The sequence below is a fragment of the Phodopus roborovskii genome, unplaced genomic scaffold (genome assembly GCF_943737965.1).
Source record: "Phodopus roborovskii unplaced genomic scaffold, PHOROB, whole genome shotgun sequence".
NCBI lineage: Eukaryota > Metazoa > Chordata > Mammalia > Rodentia > Cricetidae > Phodopus > Phodopus roborovskii.
The window spans coordinates 20,263,600-20,291,067 of record NW_026126469.1 but is presented as its reverse complement, the minus strand read 5'-3'; the positions used below and the strand labels follow the sequence as shown (position 1 = coordinate 20,291,067).

At 48.1% G+C, this 27,468-nt stretch overlaps 2 protein-coding genes across 2 annotated transcripts in view; one reads left to right on the top strand and one right to left on the bottom strand.

Moving 5' to 3' along the window:
- Dtx3l (deltex E3 ubiquitin ligase 3L) overlaps positions 1 to 27,468 on the top strand; it is a 795,722-nt gene that overhangs the window by 616,816 nt on the left and 151,438 nt on the right. The window lies entirely within an intron of this gene.
- The window catches only part of Adcy5 (adenylate cyclase 5), a 143,125-nt gene that overhangs the window by 48,214 nt on the left and 67,443 nt on the right, over positions 1 to 27,468 (bottom strand). Inside the window, exons 2-3 of the mRNA XM_051191398.1 lie at positions 3,535 to 3,684; positions 161 to 282 (exon numbers count right to left, since the gene is read on the bottom strand). Coding sequence (XP_051047355.1) covers positions 161 to 282; positions 3,535 to 3,684 — 272 coding nt within the window. The remainder of the gene's footprint in view (positions 1 to 160; positions 283 to 3,534; positions 3,685 to 27,468) is intronic.

Genomic DNA, 27,468 nt, shown 5'->3' with positions numbered 1-27,468 from the left:
TGACAGGAAGTTAAACAGTGCCAGTTTCCCAAGCAGACCAAGGGCAGGGCTGGCCTCCTCCACCACACCGGGCCGTGCTGCTGGACTGAGCCCCCTAAGGGGGGGTAGTGGGGTTGTCTCCATCGGAGTTCAGTTCTCCCACCGTGCCCTCAACCCCTACCTCACGTTGTCATGTTTCTGGATGTAAATCTTGTGGAACATCATATCCTCCTGCTTGGCGTTGATGTCTGCTTTCATCTCCATGGCAACATGACGGGGAAGGACAGACAGCAGGAGACGCTCCTGCAAAGGGAAGCAGATGAGTCTGTCACCAGCCTTTCCCCAGATCTGGTGAGTCCCCTCTCACCCATCCCCGTCCCCTGGCTGCAGGGCGCAGGGAGGCCTCCCCGGCTCTCCCGAGGTCCACAGAACTAGAACCTGTGTGAGGGGAGGGAACAGCTGGAGTCATGCCCCAGGGTTCCCTGGGATACCCCCTGCTCCGTCATGTAGCTTGCCTCCATTTTGCGGTGGGAAGGACACTCCTGGTGGGGCCTTGAGGATCAAGCAGCTTGGGTTAAAACCTTAAAAACCTCTGTGGCCTTGGCCAAGCTACTATTGACAGCATTAGCTGGACTCATTCAACCAGTCATTAAGTATTTATAGATGTCTACTACGTGCCAGGCAGCATTCTGGGTGTGAGAGTCAGAGCCGTGTACCTACCGGCAGGCAAAGCTCCTCTGGGGGCTACGGGCAGGCTGCCTGGCTTAGGCTAGAGCTGCTGTCATTAGAGAAGGTGTTGTGAAATCCGAAAGGCCCAAGAACCCTCAGAGCCTTTCAATTCCAAGTGGGAGACAGTGAACAAGAGGAAAAGAGTTGACTTTGAGGAGCCAAGAGAAGTTGAAATCAGTCACGACAGACGTGGGAGAGAAGCGGAGCGGGGAGACAGGGCCACGTCGTGGCAAGTAGTGTCAGCTGTGTAGAGTTTGGACTTTACTCGGTTCCTGAGTTTTCCTCCAAGATCGGTTCTGCTCCAGGGTACCCAGCTGCCTTCTGTGCAGAGGGGCGCTATCTGAATGCCACAGCCTTGGCTCAGGGCCAAGCCCTCTGCCAGGCTCACGTACCTGTACGGTGCAGATTGCCCTGAATTCTCCCCATCTCCTGCAGCCTCGGGTTAGGGTCTTTCCTCTCGGGCCTCTCAATCTGCCTGCCTGCAGCCCTCTGTTCCTCCCCTTTCCACCTTTCTGCACTGCATTCTGGGTAAACCCCCTCGCCTTCCCCTTCTTGCTTGAGACCTTCTTGCTTCAGTGTCCTTTCTGGCTCCTCTTCTTCTGGGTGTCTGTCCAATGGAGCATGCCCTACTTCTGTCCTCAAAATACTCTTGCCTCAGGCAACAGAGACACTGTCCAGCCACCACCATCCATCACCTCTGTCACTTCCACTCATCTCCAGCCCACGGCTCACTGGCTCCCAAATGCCCACCTGTGACATCCCATCCCCAGCAAGATTCGCCCTCCTATCCCTTCTTCCCTTGCCTTTGCAGAGGACACTTCCATCCTCCTATACCACAGTCTAGCTCTGTAGAAACTACTTAAATATCTAAAACTGGTAGTCATGTATCTGGGGCTCTCTCCTCTCCTCTCAGGCCCAGGCCAAGCCCCAGCAATCAGCACAGCCCTGGGAACAGCTCTTGAATTTATCCTTTCCCTTCTGTACCTGCTTCTAAGGCCCAGGGCTCTGCTCACCTGTTTGAGACTTGTGCAGCACCCTTCTGTCTCCACACCTTCCCCATAGCCCTCCCTGTTGTCTGTACAGTCTGCACAGTTGCCATAGCACACCCCTGCTTAACATCACTGCATCAAGCAGGATTCTAGACCCTAACCCAAGGCTGCAGGAGATGGGGAGAATTCAGGGCAATCTGCACCGTACAGGGAGACCCTGTTTCAAAAAACAGAAACAAATGATCATTATACTTGGGGAAAGATATCCAGAGTGACCCTGTAAAATGGAGGTGAAGGAAGGTGTCCCATTCTCAGGGGAGAGGCCCTGGAGTTGATTAACAGAGATAAGATGGCATTCTTGAGGAAGGCAGGGACTTTGGGCGAGCAGGGTGCATGTGTAAGGAATGGCAACCCTGCGGGGCAGCTGGATGACTGAGCTGAGCCAGGATCCCAGGCAGGGTTGAGTGGATGGAGGTTGGGGTCAGGGCTGGGGCTGTCTGTAGTCCAGGTGGAAGGGTGCCTGTCTAGCAGGGGTGAAGCCCTGAGTTTGTTCATAGCACTGTAGAATCTGGACACACTGAGACATGCCTACATCCTCAGGAATTTGAAGACAGAGGCAAGGGAACAGAAGTTCAAAGTCATCCTTGACTATGTACAAGATTTGAGGCCAGTCTGGGATAGGTAAGGTTGTTTCTCCAAAGAAGGGAAGATTAAACAAGGGCTGTCAGACTTCAGATTGTTCGGTGTCCATTTGGGCACGTGACAAACATAGCAACCACAGGGGGCAGTATTAGAGGGGACAGACAGGGACAGGAGGACTTGGAAAGCTCATCCCCCCTTAGCTGGCCATCTGGATGTCAGCAGCCATGTCACTGTGACCATCTTACATGCCTCCAGACCAGACAGAGACACCCACACTTCAGTGAGCAGAGCAGCCACTACGTGTGCTTTTCTGGAGCCCTGGCCACTCTCTTCCTGTCTCTAGCTCTAAGACAGACTTTCTGTGCCCACATGTGGCACACAGGAGGCTTATGCCAGTGTTTGCTCAGGATCAGTGGGAAGGATCCGCTGGTCTCCAGAAACTTCCAGAGTCATGCTAATCCACAAAGAGACCCCTCACCACGCTGAGGATACCATCCACCCTCAGCTACCATAGCTCTACACAGTGTAGTGTTGGAAGGGGAGCAGGGGCATGTAACTGTCTGTTGGGGTTACACACAGGAAATGGGCAATAGTGACCCAGATCTGAACCCCAATAAAACCCCATCCCTCAGGGCAGGAACAGCTGGAACTCTGATGCCAACCTGAGTCACCACCCCACCATACCCGGTAGAAATGTCAGAGGATTTTCTCTTGGCACAATGCTGTGTCCCTGTGAATGGCCAGTCTCTCTGGTTAAACATCGTCTAGGGGGAAACAGGATGATCTTCCTTCTCTGAAGCATCCATACCCAGAACTGGACAGAGATGAACTGGATCGTGGTACCCAAGAGACTGACAGTGTCTGCCCTGTCTCCTCCTCCTTCCCTTGGGTAAATGCCTCTGTCCAGGCTGGAAATGCTAGTTGTTATCACTTCAACTCAACTCTGTGGGGACCCAGGATCAGGAGGCCTTTTGCTGCCTGACCACAGGGCCACATGAGGAGACCACAGGCAAGGGATAAGAAGGCCAAAAGGAAATTACAGAGCAATAAAGTTGGGCTCCCCCAGGGAAATATTGCTCGGAGGAGGGGCTGGGGAGAGTAGTGAGCACAGCCTTGGGGGAGCAGGCGGAGAAGCAGGCAGCTGCTCCTCTGCAGCAGGCCTTGGCTGCCATCCAGGCCTCCAGGCTTCACTCACCTGTTGCTGGTTCTCCCGCTGTGAGTGGAGCCGAGCCTGGATACACTCCCGGGTCTCCTGGAAGGCCTGTCTCTGGGAGACCTCAGCCGGGTAGTGAGTGCAGACACCCACAATGTTGGTGCAGGAGAAGATGAGGACATTGGAGACAAGCTGCAGGGGGAGAGGACAAACACACAGCACTCAGGAACATAGCAGGCATGGACACCGGAGCCCTGCCTCCAGATGCAGGAGTACAGAGCCCCTAGTCCACACCTAGCAAACTCACACCTAGCTATCAAACAAATGCCAAATGTAGTTAACATGGGACTAGAAGAAGTCAAACTTAATCGTTCCAGTTTTCTAATGTCCCCAAAGACCTGGGCTTGGCTAGCCTGTGATAAAGGCACGGCACCTAAGAACACGGAGTCCCTGAATAGCCACACCAATTATACTAGAGCTGAAGGCTACCACCAGGAAGGCTCCCAAAAGGTGGCAGGACTTCACTTTTAAAAACATGAGAGTCGGTATGGCACAAAGGGGTCACTTCCAAAAGAGGCCCTGACTTATTCTAAAAATTAGCTCCCATGAGTCCAGGCCGCACTGGTCACCCAGGCCGCAGGACATGGTAAGCACTCTGGGGACTGAAATCTGGCCAGTGGGGAGGAAAAGAGGGAGGCTCCATTCCATCCTCCCCAGGCTTCTCTGCACAGCTGAAGGTTCTCACAGCTCCATATACCAGCATCTGTCCTCTCCCTACTCCTCACGGGCCCCTGCTCCATGCTGACTGAGGTGTGTGGGTAAGCATTCTACCCGGCTGTCCAGCAGCCCTAAGGCTAAGCTTCCTTTGAAAAGAGTACTTTCTGAAAAGTTAAGATAAAGCAAAATGATATAACAGACTCCCCACAAAAGGCAAGGGAATGTCACCTGATGAGCTTGTGAGCTGGGGTTCTTCAGAGTGAATCTTGGCGAGCAAAGCTCTGTGGATATGAACATGCTGAACCTGGTCCTACCCTTGCTCGGAGAGATCTTAGGCCTTTGGGCTGTGCGGGCTTTGAGCTCCACTCCAGTTATACTCCTTAGCTTGTTAACCTCAACCTCTGAGCACTGACCTCAGCCCTGAACCTTTCACAGTGGTCCTCTGGCCTCTTAGGAGCCTGCATTGGTCACCAATTTGGAGTAAGGAAAGTGCTTGTCTATATCAATTTCCAAGAGTTACCTGGGGATCTTCCCTATCCAGCAGAGGTGTGATACATGATTAATGGGTGTAGTAACACAGGATTCCCACAGTCCTCTGGGGCTTCCATTGTATCTGTCCTTGACTCAGATCTATGCCCTGCCATTCTCTGAGGTTGTTTTGAGCCCCACATCCTCCCTAGTGAAGGCAAGGTCCAGGAGCCAGATGAGTTTATGCTGGCTATGGTGCCATCTCTCTAGAGATGCCCAGAGTGTTTCTGTGCTGTTCCACAAAGGAAATTTATCTGTCTCATTTTCACAATCTGGCTTTCCCCTAGCCAAAGAGGCTCTGAACTCCAAGGCAGGAGCAGGCTCGTTGCCAGGTGGTCATAACTTGGTTGGCTAATATTACTGTTACCAACTCTTACCCAAATCTTACCAACCCCTGAACCCTGACATTTTATGTAAAGACCTGGCATTGAAATCTATTTATGACAAGGGAAGAAAACCCTGCTCCATGGCAACTAATAAGCCATCTAAAGAGTGTTACATATGGGATGCTCAAGCTCCCTTACAATGCCTACTGGGATGGTGTAAGGAGAAACTGGGTCCTCGGGGTGGATTCCTCATGAACATGCTTTGATGGGAAGAGATCTATGCTTGCTCCCTCATCTCTGCTCCCCACCACATGAGGTATGAGAACCCCAAAGAGTTCACCAGAACCCAGCCATGCCAGAACTTTAATCTCAGACTTTTAATCTCCAGAATGTGAGAAACAAATTTCTTATGTTTATAAGTCTATGGTAGTCTTAGCAACTCAGCCCATCTAAGACAAGAAGATAGGGGATAAAACCCGAAGGAGGACCAGCAATACAAAGCAGAAACAAATACACAACAAGCAAAAACAGTGGAGGAGTGATGAGGAGGCCACTGGGCAGGTCAGGGTGTGCTGGGCATTGAGAGACATGCAGCAAGCAAGCCCATGGAAAGCATAGTCCTTGAGTAAATAACTGAAAATATGTAGCTCGGACTGAGCAAGACAGACAGAATCCTTATACAATGGGAACCATTAAAGACTGTTGAATCAAACATTCAGGGTGAGCAAGCCCATGGCTTCCAAGATGCAGAAGGGCAAATACACTGGGGATAGAAGGCAAGACACTGCCACACAAGCCAAAATAAAAGAGAATAAAGGCCTGCCTGAGCTGACATGGAAGAACCCTATGACAAGAAAGGAGTAAGTTCAGAAGAAGCAGACTGTGGCCTTCAGTATGATCAGTACAGTAACCATGAGCAGTCTCCCAAGAGCAGTCCTCTGGGAAGTGGCTGGGGCCACCAAGTGATAGGTTTGGGGATGGGGTGGTGAAGGCAGAAGGGTTTTCTAGCTAGGGGAAGTGTGTGAATGGAGAGGGAGATGCAAGGTAGTTAAAGCAGAAACAAGACAGAAGAAACTGGAGAAAATGAAGAGTTAACTGCAATTAAGAAAATGAATAGTGATAACACAACCTAAGAGGAGTTTTCCCAGTAACAGAGGCTGGCTCAACTTCAAACATCTAGCTTTTCTCCATATTGACAGACAAACAAAAGCTGCATGACATTTCAGTAGTTATTGGGAAAGCATCTGATAAAATACACATTCATGTCTTAAGGAAAAACCCCACCAAATTAGGAATGGAAGTCACTTAATCTAATCAATGGCACACACAAAAACTTATAGCTACCATCCTTCCTGGGAGAGACAGATGTTCTCCCCTATAGCTAAGGAAAAGTTAAGGATATTCCTGTTCATCATTTCCATTCATTTTGGTGGTGGAGGTCCCAGACCACACAGTAAGACAAGAAAAGGAAAGGCAGACATACAGACTGGAGCCAGGTGAAGCAGCATATATGTACCTTAAATCCTAGCTAAGCTATTCAAGAGATTGAGCCAGAGATCAACACAGCCCATGAGTTCAAGACCAGCCAGTGTAGTAGAATGAGACCCCATTGAAAGGGGAAAAATGGAGGCAGGCAGGCAGGGAGGGAGAGAGAAAGGAAGGAATAAAGGAAGGAAGGAAGGAGGGAAGGTAAGACATTTGGAAATAAAACATAACACTGTCTATTGGAATTGGAATTGTTTTTTACAGAAAATCCTAATGAATCTAGGAAACCATGACCAGAATATACAAGTTTAGAAGTCATAGGCTATAAGTCTAATAAAAAGCAACTGTTTTTCTATATACAAGCAATGAAATATTGGAGTAAAACTTGGTAAAGTACCATTTAAACCATGAAAATTATGTACACTATAAAGTCAACTAATACCTTCTTATAGAACACTGATGAAAGAAATATTAAGACTTATTTTTTTAAATGTAGAGGTGTATTTTGTATTAGGTAATATACAGATGTCAGTTTTTACCTCAAACAATCTTAAGGCACAATATGGCCATGACCAAAGCAATGATAACAGGCAAAATAAACCAAAGTGATTTTGAAAAATATGGGCTAAGTTGGAAGACTTAAAGTATTAAACTTCAAGACTTACAAGGTTTCAGTAATTTAGAAACTATAGAGGTCAATGGGAGAGAACCTAAAACAAAATTACCTACTATGGTTGGTTGAGTTTTGACAAAGGCAGGCAATGAAACGGAGAAAGATGAGTCCTTTCAACAAGTGATGCTGTGGCAATTGGTTGTGTACATACAAAAGAGTGGAATTTAGACCTGTCTCATACCATAAATAAAAGTTAAGTCAAAGAGAAGCAAAGATAGAAGTCTGGGAGCTATAATTATGAAACTCCTATAAGAAAGTATAGGGATGAATCTTTGTGGCTTTATAAAAACAGGTACACATATTCTCCCTCACATGTAAATCCTAGATTTAAAACTGTATTATGTATACAAGTGCTTTGTCTGATGTATGTGTGCACACCAGAAGAGGGCAGTGAATCATGAGCTGCCATGTAGTTGCTGGGAACTGAACTCAGAACCTCTGGAAGAGCAGCTAAGTGCTGTTCCACTGAGTTATCTCTCCAGCCCATAAATCAGATTTAAAATTTTAAATTCCTCTGTTTAACTTTGAGTGTCTACAGAGGTTAATTGGAAAACTAGAAAGGGCCTATGATTGGGTCAGGGGCTTTAAGTCAGGGAGAGGAATAGTAGAACAAGTGTCATACAAAAGTAAGCGTAGAACACTGGGGATTAAAGGCTTAGGTGTGGATGGGGGAAAGCATTTGGGAAGAGGAAGGGGTATAGGGTAGGCTAGCCAAAATTGAAGATGTGTGAAAAGCCATATGGAAACCCATTGCTCTGCAAGCTAGTTAAGAAAAAAATTTAAGGAACTTGAACTCAGGGACCTTGCATAGGAAGACAATACTTTTCCAAGGTGACATGGTTATTAAATGAAAATCCCACTGTTGGGTGTGGGAGATTTTCCTGTTCCCCAAACAGCATGGCTAATGGCATTGCTCTTTGTTGTCCATCATAACCCTCTTGGGGAAGATACAACCCCTTAGGTTGAAGGCCATAGAGAAATCTAGCTAAAACTGACCTGGAAACGTTCTCCCTGCCAGGCAAGACGCTCTTGGGTGCGACAGAGGGGTGACTGCTATAGGGTAACCAGCTGCTTTCTGATTGGGTTTGAGGTCTGTTCTGAAGGAAACTCATGTCTGGTACTGTAAATCTGGCTAAAGGCTCGTGGCTGCGGAAGTCACGGCCCTAGAGGGGGAACCTACTACTGTTGTTTTGCTAAATGGACATGATGTCAAACTGCTTCGTTGAGTATTTATTTATGTTTATGCCCATTTGTTAGTGCTGCTATCAACCTTGGTCAAAAGAGCTTCATTGTGGAGTGGGAAGCAGTCAACAGAGACTCATAACTGCTTAAAGTGCTGAGAAGTGTGCTTGGTCCCAAGAGGGACGTTATCACCCCCATCCCCAGCCAAGGCTCGGGAACACCATAGGAGGAGGGTGGAAAGAATGTAAGAGCCAGAGGATGGGGAACAGTGCTGTGAAAGGCTGTCTTCTGGACAGGGCATGACCACTGTTAGCAGCTATTATTACTCGCCCCAGATCAAGCCAACCAATGGAGCATGGATGCCGAGGAGCAGGCACACATGTGCACAAAGAAAATCAAAGAAAAAATAATAAGCATTTTTGAGACAATATGAAATGTCTCCCATAAGCTCAGGTATTTAAACATCTTGTATCCATCTGGTGGCACTGTCTGGGGGGAGGTGGTGGTATGGCCTTGCTGGAAGAAGTACATTACTAGGGGCAGGCTTTGAGAGTTTATAGTCATGTCCTACTTCAGTATGCTTTCTGCTTCATGTTTTTGGATGAAGATGTTACTATCCAAATTCCTATTCCTGCTGTCATGCCCATCACTTGTTCCTCCCCTTGCCTTGACTCTGCCATGATGGACCTATACCTTTGGAACCATAAACTAAAATAAACTTCTCCCATAAGTTGGCTCTGATCATGCTTTCACTATGTAACCCTGGCTGACCTGGCATTCACTATGTAGACCAGCTGAACTTAAAACTCATAGAAATCTGCCTGCCTCTGCTGAGATTAAAGGCATGCACCATTACATAAAAATACTTTTAAAAAAAATATTCATAGCCTTGTATTTGGCAACAATTCCTTCGATGTTGCATCAAAACTGCAAAAGACAAAAGGAAAAGAAAAGACAAAAATGGATTTTATTAAAATTAAATTAAGAACATCTTCTCCCAAAAAGTTATACAAATGAAACAAGCCATAGAATGGGAAAATGTTTGCAAAAACTATATTTGATTTAACTCAAAATCTATAAAGAACTCTTAAAATTCAAACATTAAGTAAACAAACAGCTTACCCTTTAAAAGAGCAAAAAAAACTGACTAGATGATTTATCCAAGAGGACCTAAGTAGAGACCTGCAAGGAACTCTAGCCACGTCAGTGGCCACTAAGGAGATGCTAACTTAGAAACCAATGAGCTACTGTCATGCATGGTTAGGATGGCTAAAGGCACAGTACGTTTAAAATGGAAACAAAAGAAAGCAATGCTAAACCAAAAACAAAGATGAAGTGCTGAATGAAGTCTTACATCTTGATGTTGGGAATATGGCCACTTCTGGAAATAGTTCTTTGGATAAGGTTAAATGTGACCCTGAACCCCCCACTCTTAGGTGTTCATTCAAATGAGATGAGAAGTTACATTGACACAAATAACCTGCACTTGACTGGTCATGAATACCAACTCAGCTGTAGAAAGGAACATACCATTGCTATGCCCAATATGGACCAACCCAAATACACTATGCTAATACAGAAGAGGAGATGCCCAAACCTGTGGGGCAGCCCGATTCCATAGATATGGCATTCTGGGAAAAGCACAACTACCATGACGACAAACAGATGCATTTACACGGGGCAGGAGTAGGGCTGACTAAACCGTTTGGGATGATGGAACTCTTACGTATCTTGGTTGTGTTGGTGCATATATTTCTGTTCGTATCTGATGAACCCACAACACTAAAATGGCAGACTTTTACTGTATACAAGTTGTCATGGTAAAAATAAAATAAAATAAATAACACTGAGTCAGTGTTCTGGAAGAGAGACTACGAAGGGCTGGCCAGACAGAGAAGGTGTAGGTGTTTCTCTTTCTAGGGCCAGAAAGGGAGGCCAAAGTGGGTTTTTGAGACATGACTCCAAGGTAATTATCAGCAGGCTGCAGCTCTAGCTTGTGGATCCTAATCCCCAGGTCTCAATCCTCAAGTCTCTACTCCTGTATTCTAGCCTTCCCTGCAGTCCAGAGGCCAATAGCAGCAGCTGGTGCAAATCCAGATAAAGCAGCAGCAGTAACTGGATAGGGTCCAAATGGCTTTGCTAAGCACTGTGCCTCAGTGTTCATCTCTCACTCACTAAACACAAATGAGCCAGGACCAAGATGGGGCTGGAGTTTCAGAGACTGGGATAAGATCCAGGGGGGATCAGCAAATGGAACTAAGAGGGAAGGAGTCTAAGCTCGCCTCACTCACTCCCCACTCTATCCACAGAGAAGCAGGCTAAATCCTCTCTGCGGTGTTCAGCTGGGGTTATGACTAGGGAGGAGGCACCAGTCAGACATGGAATTCTGCTTGCGGACACCTGGGAAGCCTAGTGTACACACCATACTTTGGACACAAGGATGGTCCATGCAAATGCTGCCTGGCTCTGATCCACTGACATAGTGATCACATCTGTTGAGGAACCTCTTCCCCTGTCTCCATGGAGGCAAACAAACTAAAAGCAAGGACAAGGTCTGTCTTCTATAAAAGGCTTAATTAGTAAATGACCCTAAGTGTACAGTGGGAAGGACTGCTGAGACTTTGAAACAACAGGGCTGTTGATCGTCCCCATGCTGACTTCAGGGGAGATATTTCACTACAGGGGAAGCATGCACATGTATATGTAAGTGTGTACATGTGTGCACACAAGACCCCCACATACATTATACCTAGTGGAGTTTGGGGATGCCAACAGAGTGCAAAACCTCAGCCTGGCAGCTGCTTTTCACACAGGTATAGCTGGTATGAGTGGACAAAGCTCAGGGGGCCTGGACCTACCTAAGACCACACCAGCAAGATCCTCACCAGTGGGGGACCATTTGGAATTCTGTTCAGTGGGGAGAGGCCTATGAATATTTAATAGTTCCCAAACAACTGCACTTCTGAGACCGTATCTCTGGTTGCCCACAGACTGCGGGTCCGATTTAGGCCACGGTGAGCATTACATTGCTGGGGTGTGTGCAGGGTCGATCTGGCAGGAGACTGAAAGAAATCCCAGCCGCTGGCCTCAGACAATGCTGTCCGTTCTGAGGGTCCTGTACAGACTCACTTCTCAGCACCACTGCAGAAAGGTGCAAGGCCTAATGCAAGGAGGAAGAAGCAATCATAGGCAGGATGGAAGGAAACAGGGACACGGGCCAGCGAAGGCCCTGCAGTTTTCTCTTTAACCTGGCCCTGTTAACTCACCGAGGTGGTGGGGGTAATCAGAATTTCCCACAGACCCACGCTGCACCATTTGACAGTGTGAATCAGAAGACAGGGTATTCTGTTATTTCGACTTCAATCAGTGCTTTTTAGTCTAAATAATGGTTTGGTTTTTTTGTTTTGTTTTGTTTTGTTTTCTCCAAGACCGAGTTTCTCTGTGTAGGGCTGTCCTGGAATTCACTTTGTAGATGATGCTGGCCTCGAACTCACAGGGACCCTCCTGCTTCTGCCTCCTGAGTGCTGGTATTAAAGGCGTGCACTACTACCGCCTGGCCTAAATAATGCTTAGTATGAGGAGATCTCTTATAATGTTAAGATACTGCTCATTGTTCTGAAATTTAAATCGAGAAAAATGACCCTGGTTTCACTTGACAATCAACCCTACCAGAGAGTTTACTGCCCACCTGCCAACTCCCAGCTGCGGCTGCCCACCTGCCCCACAAAGCCCACCACTAAGCCCATCCATCACTGGTCCCTGCCTTTGCTGCAGAGACAGCTGCAGGTACAGCAGCACTCTCCCCATGTCGTCTGCACACTGGAACCCCCAGACAAAGTGCGGGTCAGAGAGGAAAGACGCCATTTCCCATGCTCAGCCCAGGCCTCTAGAGACTAGGTGACCTCAACTGAGGGACAGGTCTTCTGATAGGGAGGGAGACCCCCCCCCATAGGTGTGCCCTCCCACTTTTTCTAAAGAGTTAGCACTCCTTCCTGTCACCAGCCATCGTTCCTAGTTTACAAACACACGAAGCTAACCACCACACGAGTTCCAAACAAAAGGAGCTGACAAGCCTGCCAAAGCGCCTCCCTCCCACACTGGCAATCCTTTGTCCTACACAGTGGTAGTGGGATGCGCAGGAGACTGCAGTAGAACCCTGTTAAGATGCAAAATCAAATAAATGAAGGAAAAGATCAGCTTAAATTATAAACTCTTAGGAAATCTATCAGCAAGTCTACTGCACCATGTTCCGTTAGATGCTCAATGCCTTTTAAGAGTATTAAGGTATTTTTAGAATTTTTAATATACTCCTCTAAAATCTTCCCCTTGCAAACAATAAATTTTTGTTGTTGTTGTTGGTGGTGGTGGTGGTTGTGTTTGTTTTTGAGGCAGGGTCTTACTATGAATCCCTGGCTGGCCTTGAACTCAGACAAGTCCACTTGCCTCTGCCTCATAAGTACTAAGTCATGTGCCACCACTGCTGACCAAAGCCACATCACCTGTGCCTGGGGGCGTTTGTAGTGACCTCTTTTCATGTGCAGGTGCACAGAGTGACTAGATGTATCCCTAGGACCCTGGACCAAGGAGCAGCCAGCCTCCGCCAGCTGGCGCTGCCTTCTTTCCACTCCAGGTAGCATCATGCTGCTCTGGGATTGTTCCAGTGTGTTAGCTCTCCCCCCACAGGCACAGCCCCCCCGAGAGGCTTCAACTGGAACTGTCAGCTGGAACCCCAGCTCCTGCATTGCCAGGGACCAAGCCTGTCTCACCACTCATCCTAGCCATACAGTTAACTCGCTGTCTCTGGGAAATGTCACTCTGTAACGTGATTCTCAAAGTACAGTGCGCGTTAATATAACTGTAATGTGACTACAATCAAAGCAGGAATTACTGACAAGTCGGTAATTATGCTTAATACACTTCAGGAAGCCTGGAAGCCCAGCTCATGGCCTGTGTAAGGTCCATGCCAAGTATCTTGTAAAAAATGTCAGGGGGAAAAAAAAGAGTCGGAACAGTGGTTAAGAGCACTTGTTGCTCTTCTAGAAGACCCTGGTTTGGTTCCCCGCACTCACAGAATGGCTCACAACCATCTATTAAGCCCCATTCTTAGGGACTCTAATGCTCTCTTTTGACCTGCTCAGGCATCAGGCACATATGTCATAATCATACATACATATGTGCATACATACATGTAGGCAAAATACTCAGAGACACATAAAAGTCTAAAATAAGTTTCAAGTGTTAGTAAAAACAAGATAAATCTGAAGGCAAAGACAGACAAGACTCATGGAATGACTATGGACAACAATTTCCAGACTTAGTGTGAAACACTTCCACATAAATAAACACTTTAACATAAATACACCCTCTCAAACCCTATAAGACAAACAAGCCAAGTGCTGTCACCTTGCTCTGCCAATAGAGAAGATGGAGGCTGTGCCGGGGGTTACAGACCACGGCAGTGGCAGAGCCAAGATCTCAACTTCATCATTCCAAGCTCAGAGCTAGTCCCACGCCACTTACACTAAGCCTCTATTTATCCCCATTTAATTTAGGGTCAGTTTTGTTATATTCTATTTAATAAAGAACACTCAACTTTCTCTCACCCTGTTGTAGGTGCCCCAGGCCTTCTTCACAGAGAGAACTGCTGATCAGGCAGGGCCTACTCCGAGCTACTGCCAGACTGGATGAGCATCCTTAGGGGCCCTGCTGCCACATGGCACTCACTGCTGTGAGAATGGCTACCACCTGCCTAATGAGGCCAAGCCTCACTCTACCTGAGCTGCCCTCAGTTATCAGTGTTGTGCAGACAGAATTCAGTTACCACAGAGTCCTCAGAGGGACAACTCCATACTTTAGTCACAGAACATCCGCAACCTTCCCCCAGAAACCCTGCACCCATTAGAACACTATCTCCCATACCCACTCCCAGCTCCGGCCAGTTCCTCATCTGCCTGTCTCTACCGCTTTGCCTATTATGGCCTTTTCATATATACAGAACCAAACAAGCCAGGTGGCCTCCACACCCAATGCATCCCACTTAGCACGGTATTTTCAAGACTACCAGGTGTTCTAAGAAGGATCGGTACTTTGCTTCTTAGGATGGCTAAGTAGCAGAAGCATGGACCTACTACATTTTATCATCTACCATCAGTTTTGGACACGTGGGTGGCAACCACTCTTTTGACACTATGAACAATACTAAAATGGCCAACATTCATAGGCAAGTCCTTACCTGGAAGTATGTTCTCAGTTCTCTTGGATATATACATAAGTTGTATGATAATGGCATTTAACATTTTTTCAGGACCTGCCTAAAGGTTTTCTAAAGCAGTTGCATCATTTTACATTCCCACCAGCAACGTGCAAGAGCTCCACTCCCTTCCTTCACAGGTTTCCCCAGCCCTTGTTCACTGTGTCGTCCTTGGGTGTCTTGCTATTTTTTTTTTTTTTTTTTTTTTTAATGGCAGTCACATTAGTGGGAATGACGCCTTATCTCACTGTGGTTTCCAGTCCCTCAAATTTGTAAAGCAAATAGTGATAACAAGTGAGACCATGTATTCTGTGCTCTACAGAGCTGTACAGTTTTGTTTTTATCTCTAGTTAATTTTTCCTGGGAACACCACAGATTTTGTGTATGAATCCCATGGAAAAATGGTGGCTTCCATATAACAGCACATATAAAAGCAGGGCAGCCTCGTGTTTAACTCATTCAGTATTGAGCAGGTTCCCTGAGATGACACTGAACAGAATCCCCTAGCCATCCCGCCCTACCCTGCGGGACCCGGAAGCTGGTGAGTTACAGGCATGGGAGTAACAGAGAGGACACGGTGTCAAAGGCTTTCTGGACCTCAGTGACTGCCATCAAGCTAGCCCAGCATTCCGTCATGTGTGGGGGGAACCAAGTGAGACAATATCCTTATTATTCAAAGAGTTTTATAAACCTACTAGAGATAGTTTAGGGCTTAACAAAATATCAGCAACATGGATGATAAGCTCTTCCAAGTTAAAAAAAAAAAAATGGTAGTGGTAGCAGACACCTTTCATCCCAGCACTGGACAGGCAGAGGCAGGCAGATCTCTGAGTTTGAGGCCAGCCTGGTCTACAGAGTGAGTTCCCGGACAGCCAAGGCTACACAGAGAAACCCTGTCTTAAGAGACAAACAACACCACCAAAAGTAAAATTAAAAAAAAAAAATAACAAAAGTATAGATAAAATCTTGCAGCATTTTACCTATAAAAATAGAAAGTTTTATTTTTCCTTTTCATGGGAGTACTAATAGGAATATGGAATACCCACAAACACACACACACACACACACACACACACACACACACACACACACACACTGGGGGCACAAACTAGTAAAAGCTTTCTGGAAAGCGTTTGTTGAAGAGCATATTAAAACCTTAAAACTGTTCAAGCCCTTTGCCCCAGTCTGTTACTCTGTCCAAAGGCACCTGTGCCACAGCAGCTCCCATGCTTGGGCTGCTTTCAATCCAGAGAGGTTGAATAAACTATGGTACAATAGCATGGGATGCCTCAGTCTTACCTCATTTAAAGGAGATGTAGCAATATCAACTGAGGGAAAAGAGATTGTAGAATTAAACAGTGTGAACACCAGTTTTTCAAAACTATGTACTTAAAACATTAACACTAGTAAAATACCTCTTGATGGCAGGATTACAATTTTTCTTCTCTAGACCACCAATTACTTTTTCATCATATGTTGTTCTTTAAGGAAAATATGGCAAACACACAGAAAGTAGGGGAAAGTTCTTACTTCTTATGATGAACAAGGCAGGCTGAAGGAAAACATCTCCTCCCGTGGCTGAGAGGAGGTGAGAACTCAAATGCCCAGAAAGCCAGGCAGAGCAAGTTAGAGGGGAGCAGAAAACCAGACCAGACTGGAGTCACAGCCTGGCGGAGGCCATGGGGGAGGCTGCACAGTCAAGGGCCTCTGCATCAGAGCTTCAAAGCAAGGCGTGGACTGGAGAAGATGGCAAGGCTGCGCAGCATGTGCCAGGGGGCCCATATGAGCAGAAATAGAGGAAGCAAGACACCTGAACATGGTAGGCTCCAGATAAGCAAACCTTAGCACTAGATCACCAGCGATGGTCTGCGCCGGTGTAAGAAGCTGGCAAATGATGCTGGAGGAGTAAAGACTCTTGTGGGCTCCATTTCCAAAAAAATATAATAAGTGTACTGAATTCTTAAAGTATAAAATGTGCATTCATGATAGAAAATTTCAAAGCCACAGGACAGTCAATTACCACCCAAAGACAGCCAGTATTAACACTTCCTTTCACTCTCTTTTCAATGATCTGTTTCACTTTCACGAAGCTGTGATTTTACTGTTGACATCATTTGGTACCCTGCTCTCCTCGCTTAATATTACGGCAGAAACATGCTCCCTTAGTATCACAACTTCAAATGTTGCCAGCGTTCACCAAGGGCAGTGTGACCTGAGCTGCATTTAGGGAGGGAAATTTGACAGCAGGGAGGAGACAGAGAGAAGAAAGATACTCAAGGCAGAGGGGCCAAAACAAGCTAAAGATATGGTACAGGCTAGGGTTGCAGCCCAGTTGGCAGAGCATTTGCCAAACACTCAGTGAACCCTAGGTTCGATACCCAGCACTGCATGAACCGGGCACGGTGGCTCATTCCTGTGCTCCCAGCACTGGGACTTGGAGGTAGGATGATCAGAAGTTAAAGGTCATCCTCAGCCACATAGTGAATTTACAGCTAGAGGGGCCTTCCCTCAGGGGAAGGGAACTTTGGGTTATATCTATTCAGGGAGGGGACAGGGAGGTAAGTGAAACACAGTAAAATATGTGTTGGTGCTGGAGAGATGGGTCATCAGTTAAGAGCACTCACTGTTCTTCCAGAGAACCCAGGTTCAAATCCCAGCACCCACATGAAGGCTCATAAAATTCTCCAATTCTAGTGGATCTACTACCTTCTGACATATTGGACACTGAATATATATGGTGCACAGATACCGCATGCATACAAAACATATCCATACATATGAACTAAAAATAAATAAACCTTAAAGGGAGGGAAAAAAAAGAAGGTCAGGCATGACAGAAGTCAATGGGAGAAATTCAATAGAAGGAAGAGAGCCAAAGTTAGGTGCTGTGGAAGATGGTGATCTCTGTGTCCACAGGTGACCTCACAGAGATCAGGTAGAAGAGAAGGCAGCCTACCAGGAACTCAGCAGAGGGTACAAGGTGCTTGGCAGCCAACAGACTATAAGAATGGGTGCTGAAGGGACACAACACAGGGGCTAAGGGTGGAGAGAGAGGAGGAAGGTGAAGTGGATGCTGACCCCCATAGGGCCCACCACAGTAGCTCCTAGCCACATGCAGCCATGAGCACTTGAAATTACTTGTGCTTCTGGGTATTTCTTTGGTTGCATTTTTACTTCTTTAGCCGATGGGAAAGCTACCATCGTGCATGTGGCTCTCCTTATGTTCTTGTTGGACCGCACTGTTATTGAGCACAGAAAACCAGGTGGGAGGGACAGAACATAAACTGACTCGCAGATCAGCACCCTGGTCGGCAACACAGACAGACCTGCCTCCCTCCATCCCTGGAGGTCAATTCTGGGCCAGATGCCCCTGTCTGGTTCTGAGCGGTCTTCAGAGGGCTGTGTTAATGGCAGCCTGTTTTTGCACATTTCAGAGGGACAAAAGAGGTAACAGAAAGAGCCCAGGTGTCAGGTAGGGGCTTGGGTGTGATGACAAAAGTCTCCAGGGTTATCTAGATGAGTTACCAAGCTAGAAACCATTCAATTTCCCTAGCATGCTGCAAAAATAAAGAGTGTGGGAGATGTAAGAATTTAAGCCATGGCAGAGAAAGGGACACTTCCATGGGCGGTAAAGGCTTCTTGAGAACTTAGATCAGAAAACAATGGACATTGTGGCTCTGGGTAAGTCCCTTTCCACTGTGAACCCCAGCTTCCTTGTATATATAGAAGGGGAAAGAAGTGGGGGACAGCCAAGGTCTTTGCCACCTGGGAAAGTTCACCTGGGCCTCTGACCGCCCAGGGAGGGCAATTTGCATGCTGTCGACACAGTTGCTACTTACAGGCCCTCTGAAGCCCCTGCTTTCAAACTGTCTGTGCTCTAGCCTGTGAAGGGTCACCAGAGTACCACTGAATTGTAGCACACTGCTACGGCCACACCCACCTAGCCCATCCTGGATGCGTGGGGAATCCCAGAGGAAGCCAGAGCCCTTCAGAATCGATGCCAAGCCAAGACTCCATCCCGTCACCCCTGAAGTTGTGGGAATCACAAGTAATGGGGCAGTGTAGAAAAGCAAATATATCCCCACATTAAAGGCAGGAGTTGGAGGTGAATAAGAGGCTCACGGGGTGTTGGACAGGCTGCACAAATGACTTCTGCAGCTCCCTGACCTCTGGCATAAGGAAGAGTTCGCTCTGTGGCCTGGCAAGAAGGTTTGTGGGCTTAAAGTTTATTTATATCCAAGCGCAATAAAGTTTCTCTCTTCCAAAAATCTCAACTTGGGGAACAATTATCCTCTCCCGGGCCCTGGCTTCCTCCTCCTGATTCCAAGGAGTCAGACAAGCCCTCATTGTTCTCTGAGAGCAGTGGTGACAGCTGAGGGTGGTGTGGGTGGTGTGGGTGGGGGCAAAGGGTTCAGGGGAGGGGAGTGCAGCCCCACCTAAACACCGAGTTCCTGCCTCTACCCCACAGGTGAAGGGCAGCACGTTCCAAGCCTTCCCATCCAACCCTAACGTTTCACCCACCCCCAGCTACCTTTACCGCCTTCCTATAGTCCTCACCCCTCACCTCCAGGCTCCTTTTGAGATGGCAAACTGTTTTCTCACAGCTCAAGCTGGCTTCAAATTTATTATGCAGCAAAGGAATTCCCGATTTCCCTGCCTCTACTTCCAAAGGCTGGATTATAGGACTGCATTATTAGACCGGGGTGGGGGTGGGGGGGTGCTGGAGCTCCAACCAAGGGCCTCCTGAATTCTAGATAAGAATTCTACCAACTGAGCTACATTCCCAGCCAAGGCCAGTGGAATTCAGGAAGACTTTAAAAACATCACTAAAGAGAGAATGAAACTTCCAGCCAGCCAATCCCCCCCACCCCCCCACCCCCGCCTCAAATCAAGGACAAACTGTGGACAGTCTCTGTGTGTGGCAGCCAGCGAGAGCCAGGGATACCCCAAGGCCAGCCTTGTGACTTAGCAAAGTCACGTAGCCTATTGAGAATCCCAATGCCTTCATCTCTAGTGCTAACGATACCTGGTAACAAGACCATGTTGCAAGGGTGTCTGTCACAGGTACAAAGCAGCATGGGTTGGAACTAGCAATGCTGATGCTGCTAGTGACTGATCTAGTGAGAAATGGATGATGAGTCCACAAGGGCTGGATTGTCTTCTTGTACTAACTTATCTCGTCCTCCATCATTCAGAACAGAGGCAAACACATAGCAGGAACCAGCAAGCCTTTGCCTGCTAAGTGAAATCAGTGAAAAGGAAATTGAAAGCTAAGAGACCCCTTCAGAGCTTCAAATATTCCAGCTTACTCATTAAGAGACCCAGACCTCCTGTCACTGTTACCTGACCCCGGCCATGACATGGGGGCCCAGAGGGGTTGCAGGATCCCACATGTGGCTGTGGGAATGCTCCAGGCCTGTGTCAGAGCCAAGCAAAATGTTAGTCAAACGAACATAGCACAGCCACTAACAACCGAAGAAATCTTTCAGGGAGATGAACCATGAGACCTGTATATGTGACTCTTGCTGGCCTGGGAACTGGGAGTCTGAACTATAGCATTGGTGAAACCCTTGCCAGCTGGGCCATTCTGCAGGAGAAATGGGATGATATGGGAATGAGGCTTGTGGAAAGGATCTGGATTGCAGACTGCGGGTTATCTATCCCCTCGTCCCCTCCTCCCCTGCCCAGCTTGGCCAGGTCCTTTGCTCTCTAGGTCCCAAGAGGTTCCTCTTATATAAAGCAGAAAGAGCACACAGCACATGGCTCTCAGCTGTTCCCTGAGGACACTGACATCCTGGGCCGTGGGACTCCACACCATGATGACTCAGTCTCTCCAAGCAAACCCACAGGCTCTGCCCTGTCTCTGGCAGCTGAGCTGCCAACAGGGGGCAGGAAGGTGAACAGGCCTCATTCTGAGGCGACCAACAGCCCCCTGGCCCGATGCTTGGGGCCTGAGGAATCAGGCTCCTATGAAGTCAATGAACTCCTCCTGGCTTGGAGGCAGAGGGCCGAGCTGTTAAACCTCACCATTCTTGATGGAAACCTGGAAAAGGCACACAGGAGCAACAGTGTGGCTAACAGTCACCCTTGTACCGCCCATCTGTCATGCTCCCTCCCCTCCAGAAGCCCATCCTCAAGATCCCTGGAGATCTGTTTCATGGACTACAGTCACAGCAGTCCTTCTTTGGGTAGATAATTTAGAGCCTTCTTGTTTAAAAATAATAAACTTGTTTAAAGACTGTGACAGAGAATGGTAGTTGTCCAACTAAATTTATTGTCCCTTCTTTCCAAAACAGTACACACTTGCCAAGCGTGACTCAGCGAGACAACACTGCCTCCCCTGCCTGGCAGCTAGGTGTGGACACGTGATGATGTTCAGGCAGGGGTGTGAATGGAAGTGACACGTGCAGCTTCCACGTCATCGCTCATTCCCTCTTCACACAAGCCCCACCCAACAGCCCAGCAACCCCCCGCTGCCATTTTCTTCTAGGCTGGGAACCAGGTAGCCTCCAGCTCAGCTTCGACCAGAGAGATGAGGACAGTGGCCTCGAGGTGACACAGCAGCCTCATGAAGGCAAAGAGTCCTACCAACCTGGACCAGTCACTTCAGGGTTATCACACAAGAGGTGTGAATCCCATCCTCTGAAGCCGCTCTACCCGGTGACTGTAGCACAGCCTTACCCCTCACTGGCAAGCTGCAAGCGGTGATGTTTCCAGAACTGAGTCCCAGGTGGTAGTCCCACCCTGGCCCACCTTGCCTGCCATTTTTCTCTTCCTTTCAGCTCAGAACACACAAAGCCAGGGAAAGCAGGCGGGGCTGAGGTGTGAAAACATGAAAGCCTCTCCAGACACTGCTGAAGGCTTCTGGGCAGTGGTCCTGATGAGAGCTGGGACTGAGCCCAGATACAAAGCAGACAGGGGCTGGAGTTCATGAAGGCAGGAAGCACAGTGGCCGAGCTCTGCAGGTAGGGAGACGGAGGCCCCCCGAGGAAAGAGGACTGGCTCTGCGGAATATCAAGGAGATGAATCACTAAGTGAGGAACAAACAGAGCTTGGGCCTGAGAGAATCCAAAGCTCAGGGTCTTCAGCACTTCATGGGATGGTTCCGAGCAACCTGGCCTTGAATTCCTCACTATAAGACAAGGACTGCAATCTACTCAGGACGGCACAGACTCACTAATGCGACCATCTAAAATTTCAGAGAAGCAGTTACTCTTCCATTGCCTGTCCAGGCTTAGATAAACATGAAAGCAAGAAACTGGGAGCCCCCCCCCCCAACACACACACCCGCACTCACACGCACAATGCCAGGCCCCTGGAACCGGAGAAGATAAGACCATCAGTAACTTGCCAACTGTCTTGAAGCATCAAGCTCAAAGCTGGGTACTTCACTGGAGTATCCCAGGAAAAGTGACCTGCGTCCAGCCACATTCCCTGACCCAAGCTGCATTTCAACCCAGAGCTTCCAGACACTATGCACAGAAGCCTAGCTTTTCTCTCCAGGCTTGGAGACATGGGCAAGAGCTTGGATAAACATCCGCTCTGTGGTCCTTGTGGGTGACACTCTTTGCTAGCCCATGAGGAATTCCAGAGATAAGACAAAGATGCCCTCTCCTCTGTCCAGTATCCTCTGGATGCTCTGGCCTACAGCTGACAGGACAGCCCTTTCGTTACCTGAAAGTAAGGGACTAGGAGCCTTTGCCTCAGGTGAAAGCCTTCTCTGGAGGCTGTCGGCAAGCACTGGCTAGCCTGGGCCAGCTCAGAAATCTCTTTCCGAGGCTAACAGACCTTCATTCAGTATTTTCACATAGCCAAGGGCAAGGAGGCACAAGCTATCTGAGGGCCTCAGCAGGCCTTCAAGGATGACTGCTCCACAGGCTCCTCACGGGGCCATGGGCTAGGAGAGGGGTCTGTAGAAGGCAGGCCAAGCAGAGTCCCTGAGGAGTGTGGTATGAGAAAAGAAGTGGGGATGTGGCCTTGCCCATTGAGTCTCCAGGACTCCTTTTCCTCCTTCACACCTACAGTCCAAAAATCTGAAGCAAGCCATTGGGTGATCTTGATGAAGACGCCTTACCCCTCCTGGGTGAAGCCTGTCCCTGACAAGCCTGCATTGCCTTCTGTTGGCCATGCAGCAGAACATGAGCGCCTCCACCCCTCAGCCTCAGAGCACATCTGTTTGCTGACACGATTCTGTCTCTCATCCAAGAATCTCTGCCTAGTTTCCATGCTAGCCTACTGTCTTTTCCTACACTTGGTTGACCCTCATGTATCTTGATGGAGAGCTCTGTGACCCAGAAAATGGAAACCCACCCAAGCCACCTTTGCCTTCCCCTCTGCTGGGGTTCTAAAAGCAGCACACACCCTAGTGTGTGGGAAGAGGCATATTTATGCCTCATGGGGAGGTACTAGGATCTAAGATATGAAATGGACCCTCAACTCTTGTGTTGAAGGTTTGGTAAGTAGATTGGCAGTGCTGTTGACAGGTGACTGGATCACGATGGCACTGAGTTCATCAATGGACTAGCTACTGATGAGTTAGTAGCTGAAAAGGTTCTTTAGAGGTAGAGCTTGGTCAGAGAAATCAGATAACTGGGACATGCTTTTGAAGAGTGCATCTTGTCCCCAGTACCTCCTACCTTCCCTCCTTTTCCTTCCTAGACACCAGCATGTCTTACTATGCCTTTGTGCCATGACTTGTCACTTGGGTCTATAGGCAAAGAAGCTAGCTAGCTGACCAAGTACTGAAACCAGGAGTCAATAAATATTTGCTTCCTTGTGCCGTATTTTTTTCTTTATAATGTTCCTTCCTTACATTTCGTTTTCCTCAGGTATTTTGTTGGTGATGAAATGTTGACCAACAGACGCACAGTAACTATCAGCCCCTTAGGAGGTTCCATCCTAAGCGCACCCAGGCAAGGATAGAGTGGTGTCTTCCTCTACCTACATAAAGAACCAGAGTACCCTAGAATTACTCAGATATGAGTGGAAAGAGCCCCAGCCTCTCGCCATAGCATGCTGGGGTGGCATCCAAACTCACATCACTTGCTATGGGTATGCACATCTTCAGGGGATAAGAACATGAAGATCTTGAGAGGACCAAAGCATGCCTGTCACTTTATAACCATCACTGCTGTGTCCCTATGCCCCACATCCATAGCCAGGATAGATAAGTCTACTAGGATACAAGATGGGCTGAGCCATCTCTCGAAGTCTGGACCTAGGAGCTGCGATGAAAAGGAAAGTGAATATTGGCAAGTCTGAAAATGTGTCTACTCCATCTGGACATGGGTCGTCTTATGGGGGCTGCATGAATACCGAAGCAGAGTCTGCAAAGCTGCCTTTGGACCTAGGTCACCTCAGCCCTGTCAAGCAGAGGAGAAGACAAGAGGTTATGAGTGCTAGGCGGTGCCATCTGTGACCTGTTCTGTCTTGTTTAGTAAAGGTTAAGGTCCTTCTACTCTGGGAATTGTCCTCTATAGTCAGCCAGGCAGGGGCCACCCCAGTCACGGAGCCTGTAGCATCTAGAATGCAGCAGGCTGGTACTCAGTTACTGTCTATGGAGCACGAGAAGGGGCACAACAGTATGGGCTGCCTTGTGTCACACACACAACACTGATAGGTACACAAGGAACACAGATTAGTCTGCACTGAGCGCGAGTCAAAAATTAAGAGCAGCAACTGATACATACCACATACTGTCACTCCAAACCACCCAGTGCATTGAGAAGAAGCCCTTCTGCTGGCAGCGTTACCTATACTCCTGCTTTCCTTGCTTAGTGCAGCCAACTGGACTGATGTCCACCCTCCTGTCCCAGAGGAATGGGGAGTGCTCTAGAAGCTACAGAAGTTTCACTGGGGCTGTTCCAGGAGCCAGAACAGGACTGGAAAAATGATGGTCAGGGGCAAAACTAAGTCTCACTCACCACAGGATCTCTCACAAATGCCCACAACTCCTCATCCCCAGCTCCCATCCTGTCCCGGGAGGTGCTACAGATTTGGGCCAAAGGTATTTGACAGAAGAGTGAACCAGGTCCCAGTTGGGAGCGAGTACAGTCACTTAAGTAGGTTGTCCTTGTCAAAGCAAACCCTCTGTAGCGCTCAGGGCTCTCAGACCAATCCCAGCTCCCATCACTGACACCTGCTGAGTGGCAGAATGTGGCCAAGAGGCCAAGAGACCCTAAGTGGCAGAGAAGCAGCTGGAGTTTTCATTCCATTTCTACCCCAAGGTCTCTTGGAACCTTAGGATAAATCTCTCCTGACCTTTGGTTCCTATAAATTCAGGCCAAGTTTCTTAGCATTTGATTTCTATTTCTCTCCTTTATCATGCCTGGCCCATTCCTAACGCTCCGCATTAAGGAAGCCAGCCAGTGGGACAAGCATGGTGGGACATGGCCCTGCCTTCCAAGGACTGATAACTAAGGTAGGAAACAAAGAGAAATGACACAAGCAGACCCTGAGGGACCGTGGGTCAGGCTCTTGGAGTCACAAAGTCAGGTCAGACATCAAAGAGGGGGCGGAGGTTTTGCTGGGAGCTGAAAATTATCTGCATGAGGTAAAATTTCCAGATAAATGCAACTGCCTCTAAAACTCAAAAGTGCAGCTGAATCAGAAGACGCCACCAGAAGGGCCCAGAGAGAGGTGCTCAGGGCACCTGTTGCTCTCAAAGAGGATTTGGCTCTGACCACCAACATGGTACCTCACAATGATCGGTGATTTCAGTTCCAGGAGATCCAACACCACCTTCTGACTTCTGTGAGTACTACATGACCACACACACACATGCAGGCAAAACACTCACACACATAACATAAACTAAACATACCTAAAAATTAAAATAAGAGGCTACCACAGTTGACCAGAGAATGGGTAGCCAAGCTGCATCACTCCAATGGTGTAGAAGGTGAACGCCTGTCTGTTAGGGTGAGAAGCCTGACTTGGTCACAGGCAATCGGCAGTCACAACAAGCAGGCAGGGAGGAATTCCATGGTGAAAATGATGTCAACCCTCGTCACCGACTGCTTTCCATGTGTAGGTACAGCCTCATCCAATCAATACATCACCACGAGCTGAATGCAGTATCAAGGCCCATTTTACAGACATGGGAAGTCAGTACTGTGAGGCTAAGACCACTGAGCCAGGAAGGAGTGGAGTTAGAACTTGAATCGGGGCTCGCTGATTCAGAAAACCATGCTCTTAACCACTAAGCTGCCCTTCCCTTCCCCTGTTCCCAAGGAGGATAATTTACCTGCAGTAGCAAGGAGAGGTGAAGACTGTCTGTTAGGAACTGGGTCTGCAGGCCAGGGCTAGATGTGTGAGCGACATGGGGCTGCAAAGGAGAGGAGAAGCCAAGGATTCTACGAGGAAAGTATTGACATAATTCAAATGGCCTTTCCACACAAGTCCTGGGAGACCGGAGTGCACAGAGACCTCTTGACAGAGAGAGAGGGTGGAAAAGAGCACACAGATCACAGAGGAGGTGGTAAACTCAGAATGACAAGCAGAGAGTGTCCATATCACAGATGCTGGAATGCCTCTCCTGGTCACACTCTTCAGTACCCTCAGCAGCGCCCACCCCCAAACACAAGTCTTCACAGATCACCCTCACGGAAAGGAAGCTCTCCGTTACTTTCAGGGCCCCATCTTCCGATGACACCGTACTACCAGACTCTTCCAAGGACAGGTTCTGGTCTGAGGGGAAGTAGATGAGGCCTGCTTAGTGTCTGTCACTGAGTCTATATCTGTCACCAAGTCCAGAATGGGGACGTATTTATCTTCAGGTCTGTGCATGTGAAAGCATGCAAGCGTGTGTCGAGAACGTGAAGATATAAACAGTTCTACCTCTAAAAAGGAAGCACAGTCTCATTTGTCCTGGGGGACGACAAGCAGAGGGAAACCAGGCACTGAGTTTTCCCAGGTCCTTCAGCCAATAACCTCAACCAAAGGAATTCTCAGTACGGTTGTTTTCCTGAGGACTCACTGGACTACAATAGTCACCAAGGCATCTCCCCAACAGCCCGACCTATCCTAACATGGGGCTTAATCCTGGGAAAGGCACCTCTGTCCCTGGTTCCTAGAGCAATCTGGAGATGAAGGGACAGCTATAATCCAAAGTCAGATGACACTATTTTATATGTTCAAAAAGAATGCCTGCACCAAGGGTTTACCTCCCCAAATGCTTAAGCTATAAAGAGAAGTCTTCAATAGACCAGTGTCCCAAGGGCTGGTTATGTCCTTCAGCATTTTCTAGGAGGCTGTTTGCTATGCATACATGCATGCATGCATCCTGCAATGCAAGACAGAGCAGTTGCATGGCCAAGTAGCAGCTGGAAGACACAACAAAATGACCATGAAGACCTCAGCGGCCCTGCAAAGCGATCACCTGTTCATCGCTCCGTGATAGTGTACCCATCCTTGTGATTCTTGGGCACTCAATATGAGGCGGTCTGGCAGGCAGTCCTGCAACTGGGGCTCCATGAGGCCCCTGGAGTGATGACAGGATTAATGGCGGTGATAGTGACATGGGGTTTAAAAAGTTCAGTTATCTCATGGCTGTTGTAGAGCATTCACGCAGCAGACCAGAAAGCTGCCATCTGCCTGCTTTCCCAGTGGTGGGGAAGGTTCCAGATCTACCTGACAATTCTGCTATTCCAACAGGATGGCAACTCAGGGGGTCCTGACCTTGAGCCCTACAGTACTGATTAATGAGAACACAGAATGGCTGCCATGGTCACACCAGAGCTAAGATGAGTGGGCGCTTAGATCTAGGCTTCAAGAAAATTCAGAATTTCTTCCATCGGTATAAATTCTTTCTGCCT